Genomic DNA, 21,363 nt, shown 5'->3' on the forward strand with positions numbered 1-21,363 from the left:
GAAATTATTCTAAATAAATGACGTCTTGATGACGTTATCATGTGATTTACTCTTCTTTTTTCAATATATATTTCAGCCCCTTGACTTTGTACACGTTTTCAAGCCAGCATTTGGGTTAGTTTGAGAGCTTTGATCAACTTCAAAGTTACAGCCAACAAAGACCTGTGTGCAAAGACACTTCCAAATTTACGATGTCTTGATGACGTCATCATGTGATTTATTATTGATTTTTTAATATTTATTTCAGCCCCTTGACATTGTACTCATTTTCAAGGCACTATTTTCGTACCTTAGTAATCGTTGATCATCGTCAAACTTACAGCTAGCACTAACTATACAACGAAGATAATTCTGAAATATTTACGTCATGGTGATGTCATCACATGATTTATCATTAAATTTGGAATACTTAAATATTCCTTTAAATGTATAAAAACCCATATAAAATCAACTGTGCCCTCCCAAACATTCTGTTTGCAGCAAGTGCCAGGATAAAATGTGGTCTTGATTTCGTCATTTTCACACTGATAGTTTCTTAATGCCAGGTTTTTTCATCACATTTGCCAATACTTATCTTGTTGGTAAAACAGTCACGAAACAGCTCTGTGTTTGTACTTGTTTACAAACACTTCTGTCTAGTTTTTTTTTTACCGTTGTTACCACCAGATATCTTTTTACTGTTACATGAATATCACAACCGCTTAAACAGTGTACCTTCATGTGGTAAATCTTTTGCCTTTTTGCCAATCGTGTGCAGTGTGACATTCCATGGAATTTTTTAACTTGTTTTTTTTATGACAACACTTTCTGTGGTCACGTGGTCATCGAAAAGAGTCAGTGATTTGAATGTCCATGATGGGTGTGCGGTAGCAGTCAGGCTAGCATGAAAACAAGTTTTGTCACATGTAGTGGTACATGTAGTGTGTGTGCCACATGCAGCATTTTTGAAGTGATTTGGGAGTGTTCTTTTGATCGCCGTTGACGTTGTGGATAGGTTTTTTTTAACATAAAAGTCTATTCTTTTGGCAAGAAATAGCTGGCCTACTGTACATCCCACACTGCATAACTTTTGCTGGATGCTGGAAAAACAGGGCAAGAGCTGAGGCACGGCCCATATGGGACAGTCATCCAGCCTGCAAAAATTATTAAATTCACTTTTTAAGGTGACACTCGTTCGCACTTTTCTCAAACATATTAGAACTGCATGTAAAATGGTACCGGCGCTTTAGCACGCAGCACAATGACCATTATGGTCAGATCATCAGTGACGCGGTGCAGCTTATACGCCAGTGCTGCTTATAAACTGACTTTAATCTTAATTTTCCTGTTTTGCAGGTAGAATTATACTCCAAAAATTACGGTTTGTAGTAAAATTATGGTTTTTAGTCCAATTACAGTGTTTAGTCCAAGGGCCCAAGAACAAAATCATCACTGTGACATCATCAGGTGTCACGTGACTTGAGTTTAAAGTTGCAGTTTTCTCCATATGTTTTGTGCATGTTTTTCTAATGTCAATGACTCAGGCACCCATCCACCAGACTCACTTCATTTTAGTCCCTCAGCCTGATGGATACCAGACAAATATTATCACTATTATGTCATCCGGGGTCATGTGGCATGAGATTAAAGTTGAAGTCTTTCTCCAAAGCTTTTCTACACTTTTTTCACTATGCACTGTTATCAATGTTAATGACACAGTGGTTCTCAATTTTGACTGAGAGTTACCATAACAATTAAAGAGAAATCAGAGGAAATTTTCTCTTTCATTCAATTAGAAATATACTTAATTGTCAGAATATCAATTAAAATATTTTGGTTCAAATGTAAATTACATGACACAAGAGTAAGGGTGCAATTTATCTCCATAGGTTTTGTACACATTTTTCTACTGCCATGATCTTCAGCACTTATCAACTATTATAGGTGCATATTAAGTCCATATGCCATAGAGGGTCTCAGATAAAAATTGTCAGTGTGACGTCATCACGTGTCATGTGACATGGCAATAAAGGTGCAAACTTTAATTCTCTTTATCTTCTGAATTATATGTCCCTTTGGGTTGAAACCTGCAGACAGATAGAAAGGGAAGAGTTACTGAAAAAACAGACATCATGTGATGATGACATCATCAGGTGACAAGTCACATGATATTAAAGGTGCAACTTCTAAACACCATATCTTTTGAGGTACATGTCCCATTGGGTTGCAATCTTGCAGGTACATAAGCTAGAATTTTACTATATACATCTGTACTGCATGCATGAAGGCAGTATTCATTTTTAGCATAAGTTTAGGAATGTAGAAAAGCCCAACACTCTGTTGCAGACAGACATAGAACATCTTGTTCACATTTAACTCACAAAAGGCTTATTACACATACTGAGATACTCTGCACCTTATGAATGCTTTGCTATTATTATTATTTGATTATGCACAGCAAGACAGATATTTTCCTCATCCATTGGAACAACTCAAGACAAGCTGCATCCTGCAGCCTCAGATCTTGGGCATCTTGTGTAGAATTCAAGCTGTATCATAGAGAGCCACCCTCTGAGACAATATTACCTTCACATTCGTGCCGATCACTTGAAGATGTTTTTCCAGGGACCTGGGAATGATACCCAGTGTCCCCCCAATGACCTGAACGACCTTCGCCTTGACTTTCCACATCTTCAAAGTTCCCTTGCCAATTGCCAGTACTTTAGGACCTTGCCCACCTCCTTACTTATAACCCTTGTATCATAGGGCCCAGCTCTGCTCCCTTATCTAGAACACCACTATTCGGCCACCCATGTTCTACAACAGGGTAAGTCTGAATGTTGAAGTCCCAGAGAATTTTACCTCTTCCCTTTCCAGAACTTTGTCAGGAATGTGCTCCCACCACTTGTCCTTGACCTCGACATGAGATTTCTGGCACAACTCCTAGTGGATCATCCTAGCTAACATCTCTATGCCTTTTCCCCCTTCCCTTCCCTCTTATAAACACTGGCGTCCACTTCCCTTCCCACAGCCTATAATAGCCATCGTTATCAATCCATTCTGCGCCCGAGACATATCCATAAAGACCTCTCTTCTCAACGTTTATACAGGCTGTCACGCTGATGAGTGTGAAAAGATGATCGTACTTTCCTATTCAGTGACACTTCATCTCTGGTGACTTGCAATAACTCCTTGTTGGGAGTTTGTAAACTCTCATGTTTTTATGTCCGAAAATTTTGATTATGGGTGGAAATAAGAATGAGACCAATCATTTGGTTTACTTGTCGGTTGACTGGTGGTGCAAGTAGAGGACTGTTTTTCAAGTCCTCTTCGTATGGGACTCATCAGTTGCAAAATGGGTGATTCCGGAAGCGGAATCGTATGAACTCGCATGTGATTCATGATTTAAATTTGTGGGCCAAGAGTGGGCACACGCCTGTGTAATAGTAGGGAATTAGAGCAGCCATTTTATCCAGTTTCGGTTTGTTCGGCAAGTAGGGAGAGCAGTATATTCAGTGTTTTGGAATGGGTTGACATTTCCGTTGTAGATGACTAGGATGTCATCTCTGTATCGCCACCATGTGAGGATGTCGTGTGCTCCATGGAGTATTTTGTTCTCAAATTTATGGAGGGTAATGCTGTAGAGCCCATGGCACATCCAATTTTCTGAGGGTGTCCCTGTCTCACTTGGCATAAGCAGGTTGCTGACGCTGTGCAGCAGTCTCCCAAGGAGTGCTGGTCCCTTGCTCTTGACAGGAGTATCTGGAGGTCAATACGACCCTCCTGATGGTCATGTGCAGAATGATAATGACCATTCTCTATACCTCCTGGTCAATCCTTAACCTGAGCAATGTCCCTCTTGATTTCCTCAATTTCTAAAGCTGTCAACCACTGATTTTTCTGACCAGATCTGCCAGACACTGTTCAGTAAATTCCTGAAGACCCCTTTCCTGCCACAGCTCAAAGATGCGCCTCCTATTTCCAACACATTCCGGCCTTCTACTTAAATTACACTCCATCACTACCCGATTTTTCTTCCTTGCTCCACTTTCTCCTTGTTCCTGCCCTAATTCTACAATTTTTCTGGTTAGCATAAGTACAATCTGGAGATGGCTGCCCAAGCGCACCATCCACGGAAAGTTACATACAAATGCAATGCGGAGTAACCCTGCGAATTGTCACTCAGTGCACATTGGTATCAAGATGTTCTGAAGGATGCAGATGGCCAGAGCCTCAGGTTTCTAATAATACACAGTGAACAATGAATGTTCAAGAACATAAACAAAATCCAAACGTTTAGAACACTAAAGTCACAAGATCTTAAGTGACAAGTACCAAAAACTGACCCAGTGGTGGCTATAAACTATACTCTACCACCTGAGAAAGTATCTTTGTAGCAATGAACAGCAACAATTCTTGCTTGATTGGAGAGCCAAAGTGAAGCAGTGCTCCGTTTCTGACCACCATGTGATAGTTATTGTTTTAATCACTATCACCTTTTGCTGCTGTTGTTGGTGGTCAAGCGCCCTGAGAAAAGCTTCTCGGCCACACCAATATTTCAAGGCTGACGATAGAGGTTCAGAAAGCTTGTTTGTCGTTGAGAAAAGCCACAATCTGATACCTTGTGCTCAACAACATGTGCTCATTAACAACAAAATGAAACATTAGAGACATGATGCTAATTCTTAAGTTGCTGACTTTCAAGTGATTGCTCTTTCAAGACTGGAGCTAAGTCCTGTGTCACACTGCCCAGCCGGTACTGCCTATTCCCATATATATTTATAAATTTTAGTCCTGCCTGTGAGGTGCATACCATGAGGCTAGAGGAATGTTTAATATAACAAGGCAAAACTGATGCACAAATCATTTGGGAAAATGTAAATTTTCAACTTATTTTTAACCACTACCAGCCGGGGACTCCGGGATCGGAGCCGTATGGTTTATATGTGTGGCCGGGGTCTCCGAACTCGGACAAAGGAAACAGGGCCCTGTAACAAAAGACCGTACTCCGAACAAAAGACCAGGCTGCTGGGCATGACCGGCATTTTTCACTCTCAAAAGTGGTGATAATCCAGCATTATTTTGAAACCGTATACCAGGGTTTGGGGTATTTAGAGCAAGCGGATTACCACCGGGGACAAAAGCTCTCCACCACCGCAGCCATGAGCCACACAGCACCGCTGCATGCTAATCTGGCCCCTATTGAAAAGAGGTCAGCAGTGCACTGAGCCAGGTTCGTGAACAAAAGACAGCTGTATAACACCGAACAATCTGGGCTCTGTTTACAAGGCTGCAGGCCTGGCTGAAATATTCGGGTGTCAATGAAGGTCACCTGTCAACTTAGAGTAGTGCCTGAAGATTACTCCGTGCGGCTATAAACGACTGTTAAATGGAATGATGAATTGTTGAAGGATTTTGAAAACGGAAAAAATGATAGTCATGTCCGAAGTGGTTAATGGGAATAAATACATAAGTAGAGCCAGTGGGCTTCAAAAAGCATGGATTAGCCAAAAATAGACTTTTGATAGGCGTGCTTGAACTGACATGTACTGAGCATGAGGTGACCACTGCTAAGTTTGGCTGAAATAGGCACAAGAATGAGAGAGAAGTTTTTAAATAATTTGTGTTCACACAAATTCACCACTGATGAACAGTTTGCACACCATGTCGAGTGCCTCGCTTAATAACAAGGGGGTTTAACAGTTGTTTAAAATGACCGGCTTATCATGGAGTGGTGACAGTGTGTGTGCAGTCACCCACTGGCGTGAACAATCATCGGGCTGCATGTACTCTTATTTATCACATGAGCTTGAGTGCAACTTGGAATATTGTCTTGAAACAAACTTGAATTTTCTCCATTCTGATGGGTTGATCCGTGGTAACAAACAGTGTGATACATAACTGTATTGCACGCTTACATTGAACCCCGCATAATGTGCTATTTTAATTTATTTTAGGCCCATTGGGGCTGCAAATAGTTTATTGCTGCTAGGCTGGGTTGCTGGAGTAAATTTCCCCGCTGACCACACAGCTGCTGGAGTTATGACCCAGCTGTTTGGTTACAGCTTCATAGATAGAACCAGTGTGTGTGCTGGTCATTTTTGTCTAAGCAGTTTGCCAGGTCGGTTCGTTTGGTTTATTATGGAATAAATAATCAGTGTTAATTGTAAATTTGCAAGGTATCCTTTGTAGGTTAGTCATCTTCTATATTCATTTGCAACTTTGGGGAAGTATACTGCGTTTAGTCCAGCCCCTTCCAGTTATTTGGGAAGACGATGCCACGGGCAGCAAGAACAAAGTGGCATACTGCCGGTGCTGGGGGGTCGAGACCAAGGGGGAGGCCTCGTTCAGACCGCATCACGCCGGCTGATGTGAATCCTCGGCTCCTGTCGCACAGATGACTGCTGTGTCATTGGGTGACTCTTTTTCTATACCGTCAGAGCTGGCATCTAGACCAGTAGTTTCTATTGCATCTGCCCCTGATGGCCCGGCCATTTCAGTTGCGTCTCCCCTATTGTTCATTCGATTATGTCCGTTACCACTTCGTCGGGCATAGGGGGTGGCGATGTCATGCTACTAACAAGTGTTGGTGATGATCTTGGGTCTGGGGTTTCTCAACACCTTCGGGACAAAATTTGGAATGGGGAATTTGTAGATTTTGCGCCTCTTTTGCGGCCCTCTTTTACTATTTACTATTGGGTCGCGCGATTCCCCAGCATGGCAAATTCGTTCCTACAATCAACCCCCTCGGATCACCTCAATTGAACTGTGGACCTCGACTTTTCTAATTTTTGCATCCATCTATTTGATGTGGCACCCTACTCAGGCAAGGCAGCTGCTAAAATATGCCGACATCGTCCGTTCGGCTGCTTTTCGGCAAGTAGGTTATGGGTGGCGTGATTATGATATTCAATTAAGGTTGCGCCAAGCACACATGCTGTCTCGGTCATGGGCCAGTATTGACGCTGAACTATGGCTAACGTTGATCGGTGCGCCCGTCCAACACGCCATTTTTCGTCCCTATTCCAACTAACGGGCAATCGGTCACACCAACATTGGGTCAAGCCACACCGCCCAGCACGAGCACACTCCTGGAATCTGTTTTGATTTCAACCACGGCCACTGCTTCAGATCCGCCTGTCGTTTTGCCCACAAATGTGCAACCTGCTTGTCCGTCGGCCATTCTGCTGCCTCTTGCCGTGGCAGCCCTCGCTCAGTGCGGGGAACACTCAGTCCAACCACACCTCCCAACGCCGGTAAGAATAAATAAACTGCGCCCCTTTTTGGCATCATATAGTGACAGGCATGACGCTCAGTGCTGTTAGAGGGTTTTACGTCAGGTTTCCGTATAGGGTATAAGGGTCTTCGGGTAAGCACTTCTGCCCGTAATTTGATCTCTGCTCGACAAAATAGAGAGGTATTGAAATGCAAACTTGACCGTGAGTTACATTTGGGTAGGATTGCTGGCCCGTTCCCCAGTCCCCCATTTCCCAATTTTCGTTGTTCTCCAATAGGTTTAGTGCCGAAACAAACCCCTGGTGAGTTCCGTTTAATTCATAACCTTTCGTCTCTTTTGGGTGATTCAATTAATGATCACATCGACCCAGCCAGGGCTGCGGTGTCTTATACGACTTTTGATGATGCTGTTGAATTGGATTCTAGTTTGGGCCCCAGAGCCCTTCTGGCCAAGTCAGATATAAAATTGGCTTTTCGTTTACTCCCTGTTCATCCTGATGATTATGATTTACTGTTTTTTTTTGTTCGACGGTTCATTTTATTATGACAAGTGTATGCCCACGGGTTGCTCCATTTCTTGTGCCATGTTCCAACGATTTAGCACCTTTCTCGAATACTGCACTCGTAAGGTTGCAGCTACTCCGCACATTCTCCATTATTTGGATGATTTTCTCTTTGTGGGCGAAAGGCAATCCAACGAGTGTGCACATGCGCTTATTTCTTTCACAGTAGTTTGCCGGGACTTTGGTGTTCCTTTGGCCGGTGACAAAACCGTGGGGCCAGTGACAAGCTTATATTTCCTGGGCTTAACGATTGATACAGTTGCCCAGCAGATTCCGGTTCCTACGGCCAAGGTCCTTGCAATTCCGGCGAAGTTAGATTGCACTTTGTCCAAGTGTAAAGTCACCCTACGAGAGCTTCAATCATTACTGGGTAGCCTAAATTTTGTTAGGCAATACGGCCGGGCCGGGCCTTCTTGCGTCGTCTCTTCCATCTCACAAGCGGCATTCAGAAACCACATCATTGTATCCGTATTTCATCCGGTGCGCAGGCCGACATGCTGGCTTGGCGGGAATTTTTGATCCATTTCAATGGTTCGGTTATTTTCCCTCAGGAGGTATGGTATTCTAGCGGCAAGTTGCACTTGTATATGGACGCATCCCAGCAGTTCGGTTTCGGAGCTTTCTTTAATAGGAGTTGGACGCAAGGCATGTGGCCACTAAAATGGCGCTCCTTGAATTTATCCATTGCTTTTCTCGAACTTTTCCCAATCACCCTCGCGTTACGCTTATGGGGCCCGGTCTTGCAAAACCAGCGTGTCATATTTTGGTGTGATAATGAGGCTGTGGTGGTGATTATTAGTAGCCAAACATCAAGGTGTCCCAGAATTATGAAATTGGTTCGCATGTTTGCAGTGCTTTGTTTGAGGTTGAATATCCACTTTAAGGCATGCCATGTACCTGGTCTCAATAATGGCATCGCTGATGCTCTATCTTGTTTTCAGATGGATCGTTTCTGGCGGCTGGCGCCCGAGGCCGCCCCCGTTATGACACCCTTGCCTGCAGACCTTTGGAACAACTTAATGTAGAGGTTCACAGTCTTTTGATGGACTCAGTTGCCCCGCGTACCCATTCAGTTTACCAATGTGCTTGGCAATTTTTCTGTTGGTTTATTTCCTGCCACGGTTTTCTTAATACATCTTCTAGTCCCACACTGCAGCAGCTCGTGCACTTTATTGCATTTTTGTCCATTAATGGGTACGCTCCGGCTACTGTTGCATCGTATGTCTCAGGGATTGTGTCTACACTCTGCTTGCAGGGTTCCCATGGCATAACTCAACATTTCATTGTGGAAGGAATGTTAGATGGTTGCCACCGCTGGTACGGTTGGCGCGATCAACGCCGCCCTATTACGATTGTTTTACTGCAGCGTATTATTCCTGCTTTGCACTCCGTTTGTACCAATCAGTATGAAGCCCTACTGTTTTGAGCTGCTTTCCTGTTAGCATTTTTTGGGTTTCTGCGCGTTGGTGAACTCACTGCGTCCACTCGATCTGGTATTTCACCTTTACGTCGTTCTGATGTTACCCTTCATCACACCTCTTCCGGCAGTGTGGTTAATCTAAACATTCGTTTCTCCAAGACCGACCAGTACGGTCAGGGTTGTGTAATTTCAATACCTGCTGTTTCTGAGGGCGAACTCTCCCTGTGCCCTGTTCAGGCCACTACACAGTTCCTAAGCACGTGTCCTCAGCATTTCAGCAATTTCCTGTCCCATTTTGATGGTTCTCCAATTACACGTTCTCAATTCACCGCTATTTTAAGGCGGGCCCTTGGCTTCATTGGCATTCATGATACCCGATATACTTCTCTTTCCTTCCGGATTGGTGCGGCCACAGCAGCCGCAATGGCGGGAATTCCTGACGATGAGATCCAACTGATGGGTTGTTGGCAGTCAGGCGTTTACCACTGCTACATTCGTATTAGCAGTGACCTTCTCCCCATGAGCTTTCAAATTTGTGGCTGCTTTGTACATTGGGGTTATGTTACCCCACGCCCAAAACAACTGTGATTCCAACCATACGCTCACTTTCCCTTAAGTATTGATAGTTATTTAATTTGTTTTACTTCCATGAGCAAATCCGCCGATCGACAACAAGCCCCTTGTCTGGGTGGTTGGCGACTTGTTCATCCATTGGACCTCCCGTGTGGCATTATCCTCTCCTTGGGGGAGGCACCAGCCTGGGAGACTGGCTACGTTCAAATTGTCTTATACTGTTGTCTCACGGCCTATGTTTCGACCGGGGACTTGATAAGTGCAGCCAGTTACCGTTCGCGGATTACGCTTCGACCGGGACTTGCTTAGTTTAGCTTATTTACAATGTTGTCTCGCAGTTTACGCTTTGACAGTGGATATGCTAAACTATCACTTACATAAAATGCTATTGGTTATCGATCTGGAATTAAAACTGCTCTGGCCATACGATAACAAAAGAATTAAACTTGCGCTGGTGTAAGATTTCATTCATTTTGTGTCTGACATATGCGGCAATAATTCATTTTAGGCCCATTGGGGCTTCAAATAGTTTATTGCTGCTAGGCTGGGTTGCTGGAGTAAATTCCCCTGCTGACCACACAGGCGCTGGAGTTATGACCCAGCTATTTGGTTACAGCTTCAAAGGCAGAACCAATGTGTGTGCTGGTCACTTTTGTCTGAGCAGTTTGCCAGGTTGGTTCGTTTGGTTTATTATGGAATAAATAATCAGTGTTAGCTGTAAATTTGCAAAGCCCATCGTCTCCCCTTCATCCAAATGCATTGCATTATTTTGAAACTAGAAATAAAACGCACATCTGAAAAATTACTGTGAATGCAAAGAATGTGCGTTTGCACACATAGGTCCCTGTAAACATCTTTACTGCGTGCCAAGTTTGCTTGAGAAGAAATTCATTATCACGCTCACGCTTGTGGAACATGGAATAATGTAGTGCCTCTGTGTCACATTTACCACCAGGGTGAAGTTTGCTCAAAGATAAATATATATGACCCAATACACACACACCTAGTTTGTCCACATTACGGGCTGTGATTATAAATTCTAGACATTTTTCAATCACAATCCTGAAATCTGAATAAATTTGTAGGAATCATACCCTGCAATAGGTGTTCCAAAGTGAATTACTGATGTGATAATGGGAAATGAAACAGCATTTTTTTAAAGAATGCAGGCTGTATGTGTATGTGGATTGCCACTTGAGTTGGAGTTGGTACAGGTGATTTTTTTCTTACAGGTTTACAGTGTTCTTACCTCTTTCTTGCCTTTCTTGTTTTCCTTTTTACCATCCTTTTTAACCTCTTCTTCCTTCTGTTCCTTCTTTTTCTTCTTGATTTCACCTTAGGGATAATTTCAATAAAAAACAAGTTTTAATTCCAACCTTACATCAACTACTACACACAGCTTTCAACAGTTTGTAAGTTAACCACTTCGTGCCGGGGCATTTTTCAACGTTGAGGATGCTGGGCCGGCATGACTATCATTTTTTCCGTTTTCAAATCCTTCAACAATTCATCATTCCATTTAACAGTCGTTTATAGCCGCACGGAGTAATCTTCAGGCACTACTCTAAGTTGACAGGTGACCTTCATTGACGCCCGAATATTTCAGCCAGGCCTGCAGCCTTGTAAACAGAGCCCAGATTGTTCGGTGTTATACAGCTGTCTTTTGTTCACGAACCTGGCTCAGTGCACTGCTGACCTCTTTTCAATAGGGGCCAGATTAGCATGCAGCGGTGCTGTGTGGCTCATGGCTGCGGTGGTGGAGAGCTTTTGTCCCCGGTGGTAATCCGCTTGCTCTAAATACCCCAAACCCTGGTATACGGTTTCAAAATAACGCTGGATTATCATCAATTTTGAGAGTGAAAAATGCCGGTAATGCCCAGCAGCCTGGTCTTTTGTTCGGAGTACGGTCTTTTGTAACAGGGCCCTGTTTCCTTTGTCCGAGTTCGGAGACCCCGGCCACACATATAAACCATACCGCTCCGATTTCGGACTCCCCGGCTGGTGGTGGTTAAAGGTAGGTTGCACTACTTCTAAAATCACAAAAATGAGATTGCCAAATAATCCTTGCATATCTTACTTCGAAAAAAACAAACGCAACCTTGGTGAGCCTGTACAATATTTCCACCCAGACTGCTGTTGTTTTCAAGAGAACAGAAATTTTGCTCATTTTAAAGAATGGTTGGCCAACCATTATTTAAACATTTGTTTCATTTTAAATATATCCATTAACAGGCACCAATTTTTTTTGTGTGCCATGTGTACATATGTTGAAGGAGTCTGAATACTAAGCAAAAATACATCAGCCGAAAATTTACAAAATGCATTGAAATCTGAATTGAGGAAAATAAGAGTGAGGTACATGTATAAAGTATAAAAAAGTAGATCAGTTTGACGTTATATTTTATCAAAGAAAAAGGATTTTGTTAATGCAAAAATGTTGCAATCACATAATCCTCCCCGAAGCATCATGGTATAGTCCGAACTGTCAGCAGAGCATGGCTAAGATAACTGCTGTTTCTGAGCTACACAGTGAGAGAGTTTTCCACAGGAGACGCTACGATTTGGAGACACTAAACCTCCTGCATATTCAGATAGAATGTCCTCTATTAGTGAACTGAGAATGGATTTTAGACTTCCACCAGCCACCAGTGAGACTGTGTGGTACAAAGACCCTTGAAAAGATTGAGGTGGCCATCGACAGGTCCAAGAGTGGCAGGTAGCCAGGATCTGGAAAGTCAGCGATGCCAACCCCCAGAGAACCAGGATGCTGGTGGCTTACATGACTGGCCACTCAGGCAGTAGGGATTGCTTCAGCATTGGTCAGAGGTATGTGCTGTTGTTCACATATTGGCTGAAGTGGAAGTACATCCGCTAAAAGGCCTGGTTTGGGAGGACTTCACAGGGCATCCTGCAGGAGGCTGGAAGGGCTTTAATCTGTGAGGTTTCGTCTAAGGCACAGCCATCTATTGCTGTCCGGTTTCCCTACAGCCAAGCCCCTTTTTGGTCAGTAGCTTTTAATCCCCTTCTACTGGCCGAGGTACTGGCACAACATTGTAAGATACATTTATATAGATTCCCTCAGAAATAAATCACTAACTGTGATTATCTTCATGTACTATTGCATGATGATAAGTTTTGGAAAGATTAATAGTAGTGAAGTGTTTACAGATTCCTAGCGTCTTCATTTACAGTTGTCCTTATACTCTTGGGATTTTGCATTTCTTATTGTTACTATCCCGTGAGTTTCCTGTTATATTTTCCCTGCCAATCCGTCTCCGGGGATCTCTCACGTTAAGAGATTAAGACAGAACACACGACCACGGTCTTCATCGTCAGCCTGGCATTTTCTTTGTACATCTCTCAGCATTGCCTAGTACTCAGACACTAGGCGCAACATTTTTTCATTACCTTCATGCAGATAAGTGCCAGGTTCAGGTCCAGTGACAACACAAAGTGTGATGGCACTACTCTGGGTTGGAGGAACAGATGTAGAGGGAACGGGAGGTTTGAGTGTGCTGACGGTGGGACGTACACTTGTTCTGCTGACTAGAAGCACAGGTGTTGTGATGACCGCAGGTTCGGTTGAGCTGACGCTGGGAGTTAAGGGTGTGCTGCTAACTAAAGGCGCAGATGAGTTGACAATTGGAGGAAAAGGTTTGTTGACAGCTAGAGGTATGGGTGTGCTGACCGCTGGAGAAGCATGTGTTTCGACTGTTGGAGAGATGGGTGTGTTGGGGGCTGAAGGTGTGGTGACCGCTGGAGCTTGAGGATTGGGTGTGCTAGTGGCTGAGGGCACAACAGGTGTGCTGGAGCTTGAGGATTGGGTGTGCTAGTGGCTGAGGGCACAACAGGTGTGCTCAGGTGCCACTGTGCTGGCAACTGGAAGTGGATCAACAGCAGGTGTAAAGCTGCAGAAAAGGCCAGGGGACAGCTGGTTCTGGAGTGCAGTGGTGGGAGCACCTGTTTGTGGAGCCATCTTGAAGGTGAAGTATTTCATTGCCTCGAGAAAGCTCTCATTCCAGTTCTGCATGTGTTCCAGTTGCTCCTGTTCAACTCACAAGAACACTTTGGTTGGCCATAGGAGATGATTGCTGGACACCAGTATTAGATGCAGGTTGCGCTGCATTGATGAGATCTAATCTTGAACTTCCTGGCCTCAATGTGGTCTCTGATGCCAGTCAGCGGGATGCCTGTTCAGGTGATTCTCTTCAATATGAAGGAACTGCCTTGTTGGATCATGACTATTGCACAAACTGTGCAGGGTGCAATGAACAGCAGAGTGGCAGAGAACAGGAATTTGACATCTTAGGTGTCATCTTGAAAAATAACAATTCAGTTAGTAACTTTACCGGCATTGAGGGTGTTGAAAAACTGGAACATGTTTTCTAATACCTTGAACCGAAGGTTCAACCAATGAGGTACTGTATGGTGATAAAAAAACAGTTGATGCCCAGCAGATAAAGGCACCAGGACGACCTAAGCAATTAAGCTTAATTAAGGCATGAATTTCAGTGTTGTTGAAACTTATGTTAGATCCAACAATGTCTTTTCTCGCTGGCCTGTTTGGCATTTCTAATGGTACAGCCTCAGCAATATTTAACATTTGGATGAAGCTTCTCGCCCATGAGCTCAGGCCATTGATTCATTGGCAAAAAAAAGTTTTGGAGACTATTCCTGATAAACTGGGAAAGCAATTCAAGCACCTGAGATGTACGTTGGAGTGTGCAGAATTAGCATTTGGTCAGATAATAAAACATAATACAATCAAAATCCTCATTGCTATTGCTCTGAATGGGATGACATCTTTCGTTTTTGGATTGTGGGGCAGAAGAATGTCCGAATGGAACTTCTTCCATTTCTGAAGAAGTTCCTCAACTGTTACAGGTCGGATGATGGTCTTCTCTTCACACCAAAAATTGTCATCTGAACATAGATTAGTTTCCGGACTGCCATGAGTACTAGTACTTTTCGATGACTTCCTCATTCCCGCTTGAAGGGAACTACGGAGAAAAGGAGGACAGAGAATTCTTTGAAAATTATCCATCGCAAGTGCCCACTGTTGTCGACATTCTAAAGGATCATGGCCTCGCTTCTCCCAAGCAGTGGTCGGAGACATAGTCATCTGCTGGATTAACAGCATATCAGTTACAGATAGAAGTCATGAAGAAAGTAACCGAGGTCAAGAAAAACAAAATCATCATGAGTACACTAAGACGGCTGATTTGTACTCATCAGATATCAGTCCGTCATCGATGTGAGGGTTGGAGTCAAGAAAAATGACATCAGCAGCAACCACAGGGGTCTTTGAGAGTGAAGTGTCTAGTTGGTCAGTGGAAGACAAGAATAAATTATTTGTAGGAGGTGACCCCTGCATGGATAGACGAACGGCCTTCAAAAGTTTTTCCTGCAGCATGACAATATACACTACCCAGACCACAACTTTGCCACTAGTTATCCCAAGTGGACACATACTTCCTTGAGAATAGTCTGTCAAGCCCACTCCAAAGAGATCACAGTCAACTAGCCCTCCAAGATCAACAGAAAATGCGGAAAGCAGCTAAAACACTCACGAAGATCCCCTTCCCAAACTGCCATTGAAGTACTGTGAAGATGAATTATGCCACGTGCATTACAAATATCCAAGAACTGGTCCTCTCACTGTACAAGACTACAACCTACAACCATCATACCGATATGCTTCCACTTATCAGAGAAGGGACACATAATTTTTGTCTTGTGCGCTCACCATACTTTTGATGCCAAAGGGTAAAGTGCATTCTGAAGGAAGCAAAACTCCAACGAACACAAGCACACATGACGATTTGCCATGTTTTGGTTGTCTTTACAATAGTATTTCTTTGTGTTAACATTTCACCAAGTGCATCCGTTTTCATCATCATCGAATGTACATATTTTGCCATCATTTATCAACATTTGTTAGTCTGCATCGTCTTCGTTACTGTCTGTATCTGTGAACGTTAACCACCACCTAGAGGAGCTGTAAATCCGGTTCCACATTACAGTTTGGTCTGCACCTTTCTGTGCCATCATCAACGCAGCCCCATATCGTCACGCCAGCAATTGTTTCAGGAACCAAACACCTTATTCTTCCATGGGTGAGTCCACATAACAAATTAACTGATCCCCAAATGTCTGACAATGGCCCTGACTAGCAAAAAGGCAGCTTGAAAGTTGTCATGATGATAGAAAGACTGTGGCATGACCTCTGTCTGGACTATCTGCATCGCTACATATGCTCCAGGTGACAGTCAATTTAACATGATCAAACACAGTTGGGCACCTTTGACCATGTGGCTAACTGGCCTTCAGTTGTCTGCAACTTTGGGGGGGGGGAGAATAAAACACAAGAGGATCAGACATCTTTGACAGAGAGACAGAAACAAACAAAAAATGCAGCTGTCCTTGACAAGGTAATTCAGGACGTGCATCACTGTCTTCAAGGAAGGACCTTGATTCCTTCCCAATCATTCCAGTAATGATTAAGTCATCCTCAAAACACACCTATGAAGACAATCCTTCATCGAGAAACTTGGTGACTTAAGTTCATCAAAATCCAAGATAATAACTTGCAAAAGAATACAGTTCAACAGACATTCACACTTGAGTTCATCAAGTGTGAAGACCAGCTGTACACTCACAGCATGAGAAGTCCAATCCGCGCTAAAAGGTTAATGACTTTTATACACGAATTTGACGGAGCATGTATATTTTACTCCAAGGCAATCTGACCACGACCGAGGCCATTAATCGGGTTTTAATCAAATTAAAAGAAACATTTTTCCAGTCTTACTGAGCAACGCAACATAATATACCATTACCCATCATTACTTCTACCTTACCGTTTGGATTTTACGAGCCCAGAGCTTGTACGCATAATCCAAGTGAGCGAAAATATCCCAGGCTTTGAGAAAAAATAAAATTTTCTAACTATATATTAAAACACAGATGCCAAACCGAAAAACCAACGTCAATTGGTACTTTTGCAAAAACACAATTCATCCATTAATGTGATAGATGCTTGTGATTCTAGGCAATGTTTACATTCTATTCACATTGATCAATGTAACGACCGTAAGAAATGTTAGTATTGTAAATCTTGTGACAAATGCAAAACTTGCGAAAATTGTGTCGCTTGCAAAAAATGCGACACTTGTGAAAATTGTAAAGATTGTATCGATTTTGACAGTTGTTGTTGTAGCATTTCTCATAATTGCATTGAATGTAATAACTGTAACAACTGTAGATATTGCATCAACTGTGAAGATCTAAATGGTGAATCAATTTTCAATATTTGTCATAGACGAAAGTACTGTTTATGGTTGCTACAAAAGACTGAGATTTAGAACACCAGACGAACCCAATCTCGACTTTGAATTTGATTTGGATGTTGACGTACAAATAACCGCGACTCCACAAGCGCGACCTATGCCTCCAGACGTTTATGCTGCGTAGGCACATTTAATGGACGTGGCAGAATAAGCTGAGTTTTTTATGCTCTTCAACAAATAAGTAATTATAAACATGGATGGTTATTACTTGCCATTTGATGGAGAGATTTATGAATTACTTGACATGAAACCTCCACCAGGAGCATAGGTGAAAATAAAAGAAGAATGGCAACACATTGATAAAAGAATAGAAGATGGATTTGTGAATTGCCACGATTGTTCTAGAAGGTTGTCCCCTTATTCAGATTTTGAAGTAGAAAACGTAGGGGGAAATACAATCAGCATTTTGTTTACAAAAAGCCAGAATCTAAGACAAACAAAATATTCAAACAACTAGACATTCAATTGACTACTGAGCAAGCGGGTCTCGTTGAAAACAAATCAAACCAAATTTTAGCAGGTAAAATCTCTAGGGGCAAACCACTTGGGGCGTTGGTGGCAGTCTTATTATCAAGACATGACAAAAGAAATGGAAGACAAAAAGTAAAATACCTGTTTGAAATCTCAGAGAAACACTATTCTGATACTGTCAATAAATTCAAAACCGCTATATTATAAAATAGATATGCAAGCACATTCATTCTGTTTATTTGACCCAAAGCAAGCAGACGTTTGAATTAAAAAAATGCCATCGATAATTTACTCAGAGGAGAGAGGCGGGTCCGCACAATGCCCTTGGGAATTCATTAAAAGTTAACGTATAATGCCCTTAGGAATTTATTAAAAGTTAACGTATAATGCCCTTGGGAATTTAGTAAATTTTAATTTACAATCACCTAGAAACCTAACTTTATATTCTCAACTCTGTAGGAGTCTCATCTTCATAAACAAATACACTTCTGGTGATTGTCATACTCACACTTTAGATCTTCCTCCATGTTTATATTATAGTGTAGCCTATGCTGTCTCATAATTGTTGGATTGAATAATTAAATCTAATCTGAAATGCAATCACGGAACATCATGTTGTACTGAATACATATATTATTCTTTGATTAATCTGTGGTCACTTAGCAGTTTCCTGTCCTCAATTTAAAAGTTGAGCGGACCCACTACGTCAAGGTGGCAACACCCCCCACGTAACCGTGATATTACAAAATGCACTAAAATCGAATGGCAAACTTAAATCAAAGAAGTCCTGCAGAAAGAAGGACGCAGGCGCATAGCACCCAACCCACCAGCACCAAGTCCAGCAAATATTGAATATACTAGTCAAAATGTTATTAAAAGTATAACAGAAGTACTTGAACTAACAGTGCCGTTGTCAGAATTATAGAGGCAGACACTCTGGTTTTGCTTTATGACATAATAAGAGATTATATTTGAGCTTATGAAGCGGGGAATTTAGAAGAATTTAACGACACTATTGACGAAAAAATAAATGACCTCAAAGAACAAATAGATATGTTTAGAAATCAACATTTAGCTGAAGCATTAAATAAAGAGAAAGAAAAACACGCTAATTTATTTGATGCTTTTCACTCGAGAAAAAAACGATATCTATCAGGAAGCCTGCCAAATCGCCTTGGAATTCATTCGAGAAGGATTTTTAGGTGACGAAAACGATCGTGGAATCTTTGATAAACTCGGAGCCTGACCATGAACAGTCAGTCAATCAATTTCAAGATATTGTTGCAATATGCAAAAACGCTGTTGAATTTTGTGGTTGCGCTGGGTTTATATTTGGAGCCCTCAGACATGGATCTACATATAGGAACGTTTGAAGGCTACAACAACAATCTTCAGATTGCAACGCCTGGCATGCAGATGGGTTATGTTCCAAGTTTAAATAAATCCAAGTGTTGTTCCAGAAGAACCAGAAGTTCTAGAACCAGAACCTAAGCCTGTATCTAAAGTAAACTTACCACCCACGACGCCTAAGCCATTAGACGTTCACAATGAGGAAAAATTGTCATTAACGGTAGGAATGATTGCCATCGCTGGACTTGGCGTTATGTTGTACATGTATAAGGTATTAACTTAAAGTATTAACCAAAAAATAAAAGGCATAAAAAAAATTCCCTCCCTCAATTTCGAGAAAGGGAATTATATTTTTTTGCCCCAAATTAATCTATTTACATTTTCTGCACATAAGTCAAAATTGAAACACCGGTACCCACAAATAAAGTCCACAAATATTCAGCGGCCCATCCGAAGCCTTACTCACCACGTTGAATATTCAACTAAGTACACTGCCAATTATACCGGGAAATGCTGCAAGTGCTTTCAGGCCTAATTTCTTCAATACGTTGGCCAAGTTCTGTAATTGCTGTTTGATCTAATTGGTTACGCCTGGTTTTGGAGCCGGTGCAGGTGTCGGTTCTGGACCCAGTGTCGGCTTAGGATCCGGTTCAACATTTGGACTAGGTTTACCAGCAGCCCTGACAGCGGCTACCACTGAGCTTATGATGGTACTCACAGCAAGTGAGAAAGCTGTTAAAATACTGACAATTGTCACGTCCTGTTCCTGAAACAAAGTTCTAATTTTTTCACGTAACGTTAAATTGCCATCCATTATCGCGTTGATCGTTTCTTTGATGCGATTGATCTGTGTTTGAATCTGATTGGTGTTTCTGTTTATGGCTTCCAATCGGCCTCGCCTTTCAACTTGTAGATCGCTCAACTGACATTAAATTTCTGCACGGTCTCCTTCTGAAGCCACTTCGTCTAATTCGTTTTTGACTTGTTGAATCTTTGCGTCCAACTTGTCCAATTTGCCCTTGTTCAAATCAGTTCCGTTTTAACATCTGTAAAGATTTGTCCAATGCGGCAAGTTCTCGGTAGTTTAACCCTTCCGTCTGGACCTCTTGATTTTCAGTAAGCTCTTCTACGATGTCGCTGACTTGGTCTGATATTTTGGGAGCTTCTTTTGGTTTTAAGGTTTATAAGGTTTATAATAAATAAATCAATTTTTAATTGAAATTACCCGGTATGACACCGCCACGAGCCAGCCCTGCGTAGATAATGTGCCACTGGTAATAGTGGTTATTTTGACAGAGTCTTCCATGGATAATTTATCTAGATCGAGAGGTTTAATTTTTAATAGCCTTTTACCGAGCATGGCATATCCCATTGAAATTACTGAAACAACAGCACCATGACCGTATTGGCAATGCCGTTTACGTCAATTGATTTTGTGTTACATTTATTATACTTGTTTTAATATATAGTTTTAATATAAAGTGGTTTTAAATTATTCCATGTCTAAAACTTCTTGTACGGGAGCTGTGGCTTGAACTGTGTGTGGCTGAACAGTTGTTACGGTTGTTTGAGCAGTTGTTGTCGGTTCTTTTGCCAAATGCGATGTTTCATTTTCATTTTCTTGTTATGTTCCGGCAGGCATTTGCCCTGTTCGACTCATTTTGGATTCTTACTCTTCGTTGCAGTTTGAATTTGTTGCTTCATTTGGCTTTTGGCCAGCCTCCCTGGTGGTTCTTCTGTTGACATATTTTATTAATAGCCAAATGTTTTGTCATTATCAACGTGGCTACAATTGGTGATAGGTAAGCCCCGTATTTATAACAAATTTCACTGAGCAGATGCCCCATCAATTGACTGATTATAGGGTCGTTATTTAAATCCTTGGTTAGATCTTCATCCGATTTCAAATCAACGCTGAATCCCAAAAATTCAACAGGGGTTGCAATTCCCAAAAGTCGTGCGTACAGGCTCAAAATCGAATTACCCAAAGTTTTTATGATTTCTTTGCCAAAACAAACTTCATACAAATTGAATAATTTTACTGTTCAGCTGGATTTAAAGATTCGATATCTTTTACGGAATATTCCTTGCCCAAATATATTTTTCGACTCGCCTGAGGCAACTACTGAACAGAGTCGGTCTTTGACGTTAGCTTTAGGTTCGGCGAATTCTGGTTTTGCGCTGAGTATGCTTTTGACATTGTCCATTTTATTATACAAGTTTTTTATTATGAGTTTTTTATTATAATTGTTTTTATTATGTAGCTTTTAAATTGACTAAATGGTAACTTTAATTCCCATGTGTAGAACGTCAAGTTAATTGCAATAACTAATTGGATAACTAGTTGAATTAATTCTAGCATAGCTCTCATTTATTTATAACAAAATAAAAAATTGGTGCAACCAGACTATTTCAGCCAAGT

The 21,363-nt window shown here is 41.9% G+C and overlaps 1 protein-coding gene across 8 annotated transcripts in view; it reads right to left on the reverse strand.

The window, feature by feature from the left end:
• The window catches only part of LOC110980156 (MYCBP-associated protein-like), a 287,473-nt gene that overhangs the window by 18,976 nt on the left and 247,134 nt on the right, over nucleotides 1-21,363 (reverse strand). For all 8 annotated transcript variants that reach the window (XM_087139862.1, XM_087139860.1, XM_087139861.1 and 5 more), the window contains one exon: nucleotides 11,021-11,106. In XM_087139862.1, the coding sequence (XP_086995988.1) occupies nucleotides 11,021-11,106 (86 nt within the window). The remainder of the gene's footprint in view (nucleotides 1-11,020; nucleotides 11,107-21,363) is intronic.

The sequence above is a fragment of the Acanthaster planci genome, linkage group LG08 (genome assembly GCF_054643075.1).
Source record: "Acanthaster planci isolate LZ-2023a linkage group LG08, COTS_SCS, whole genome shotgun sequence".
NCBI lineage: Eukaryota > Metazoa > Echinodermata > Asteroidea > Valvatida > Acanthasteridae > Acanthaster > Acanthaster planci.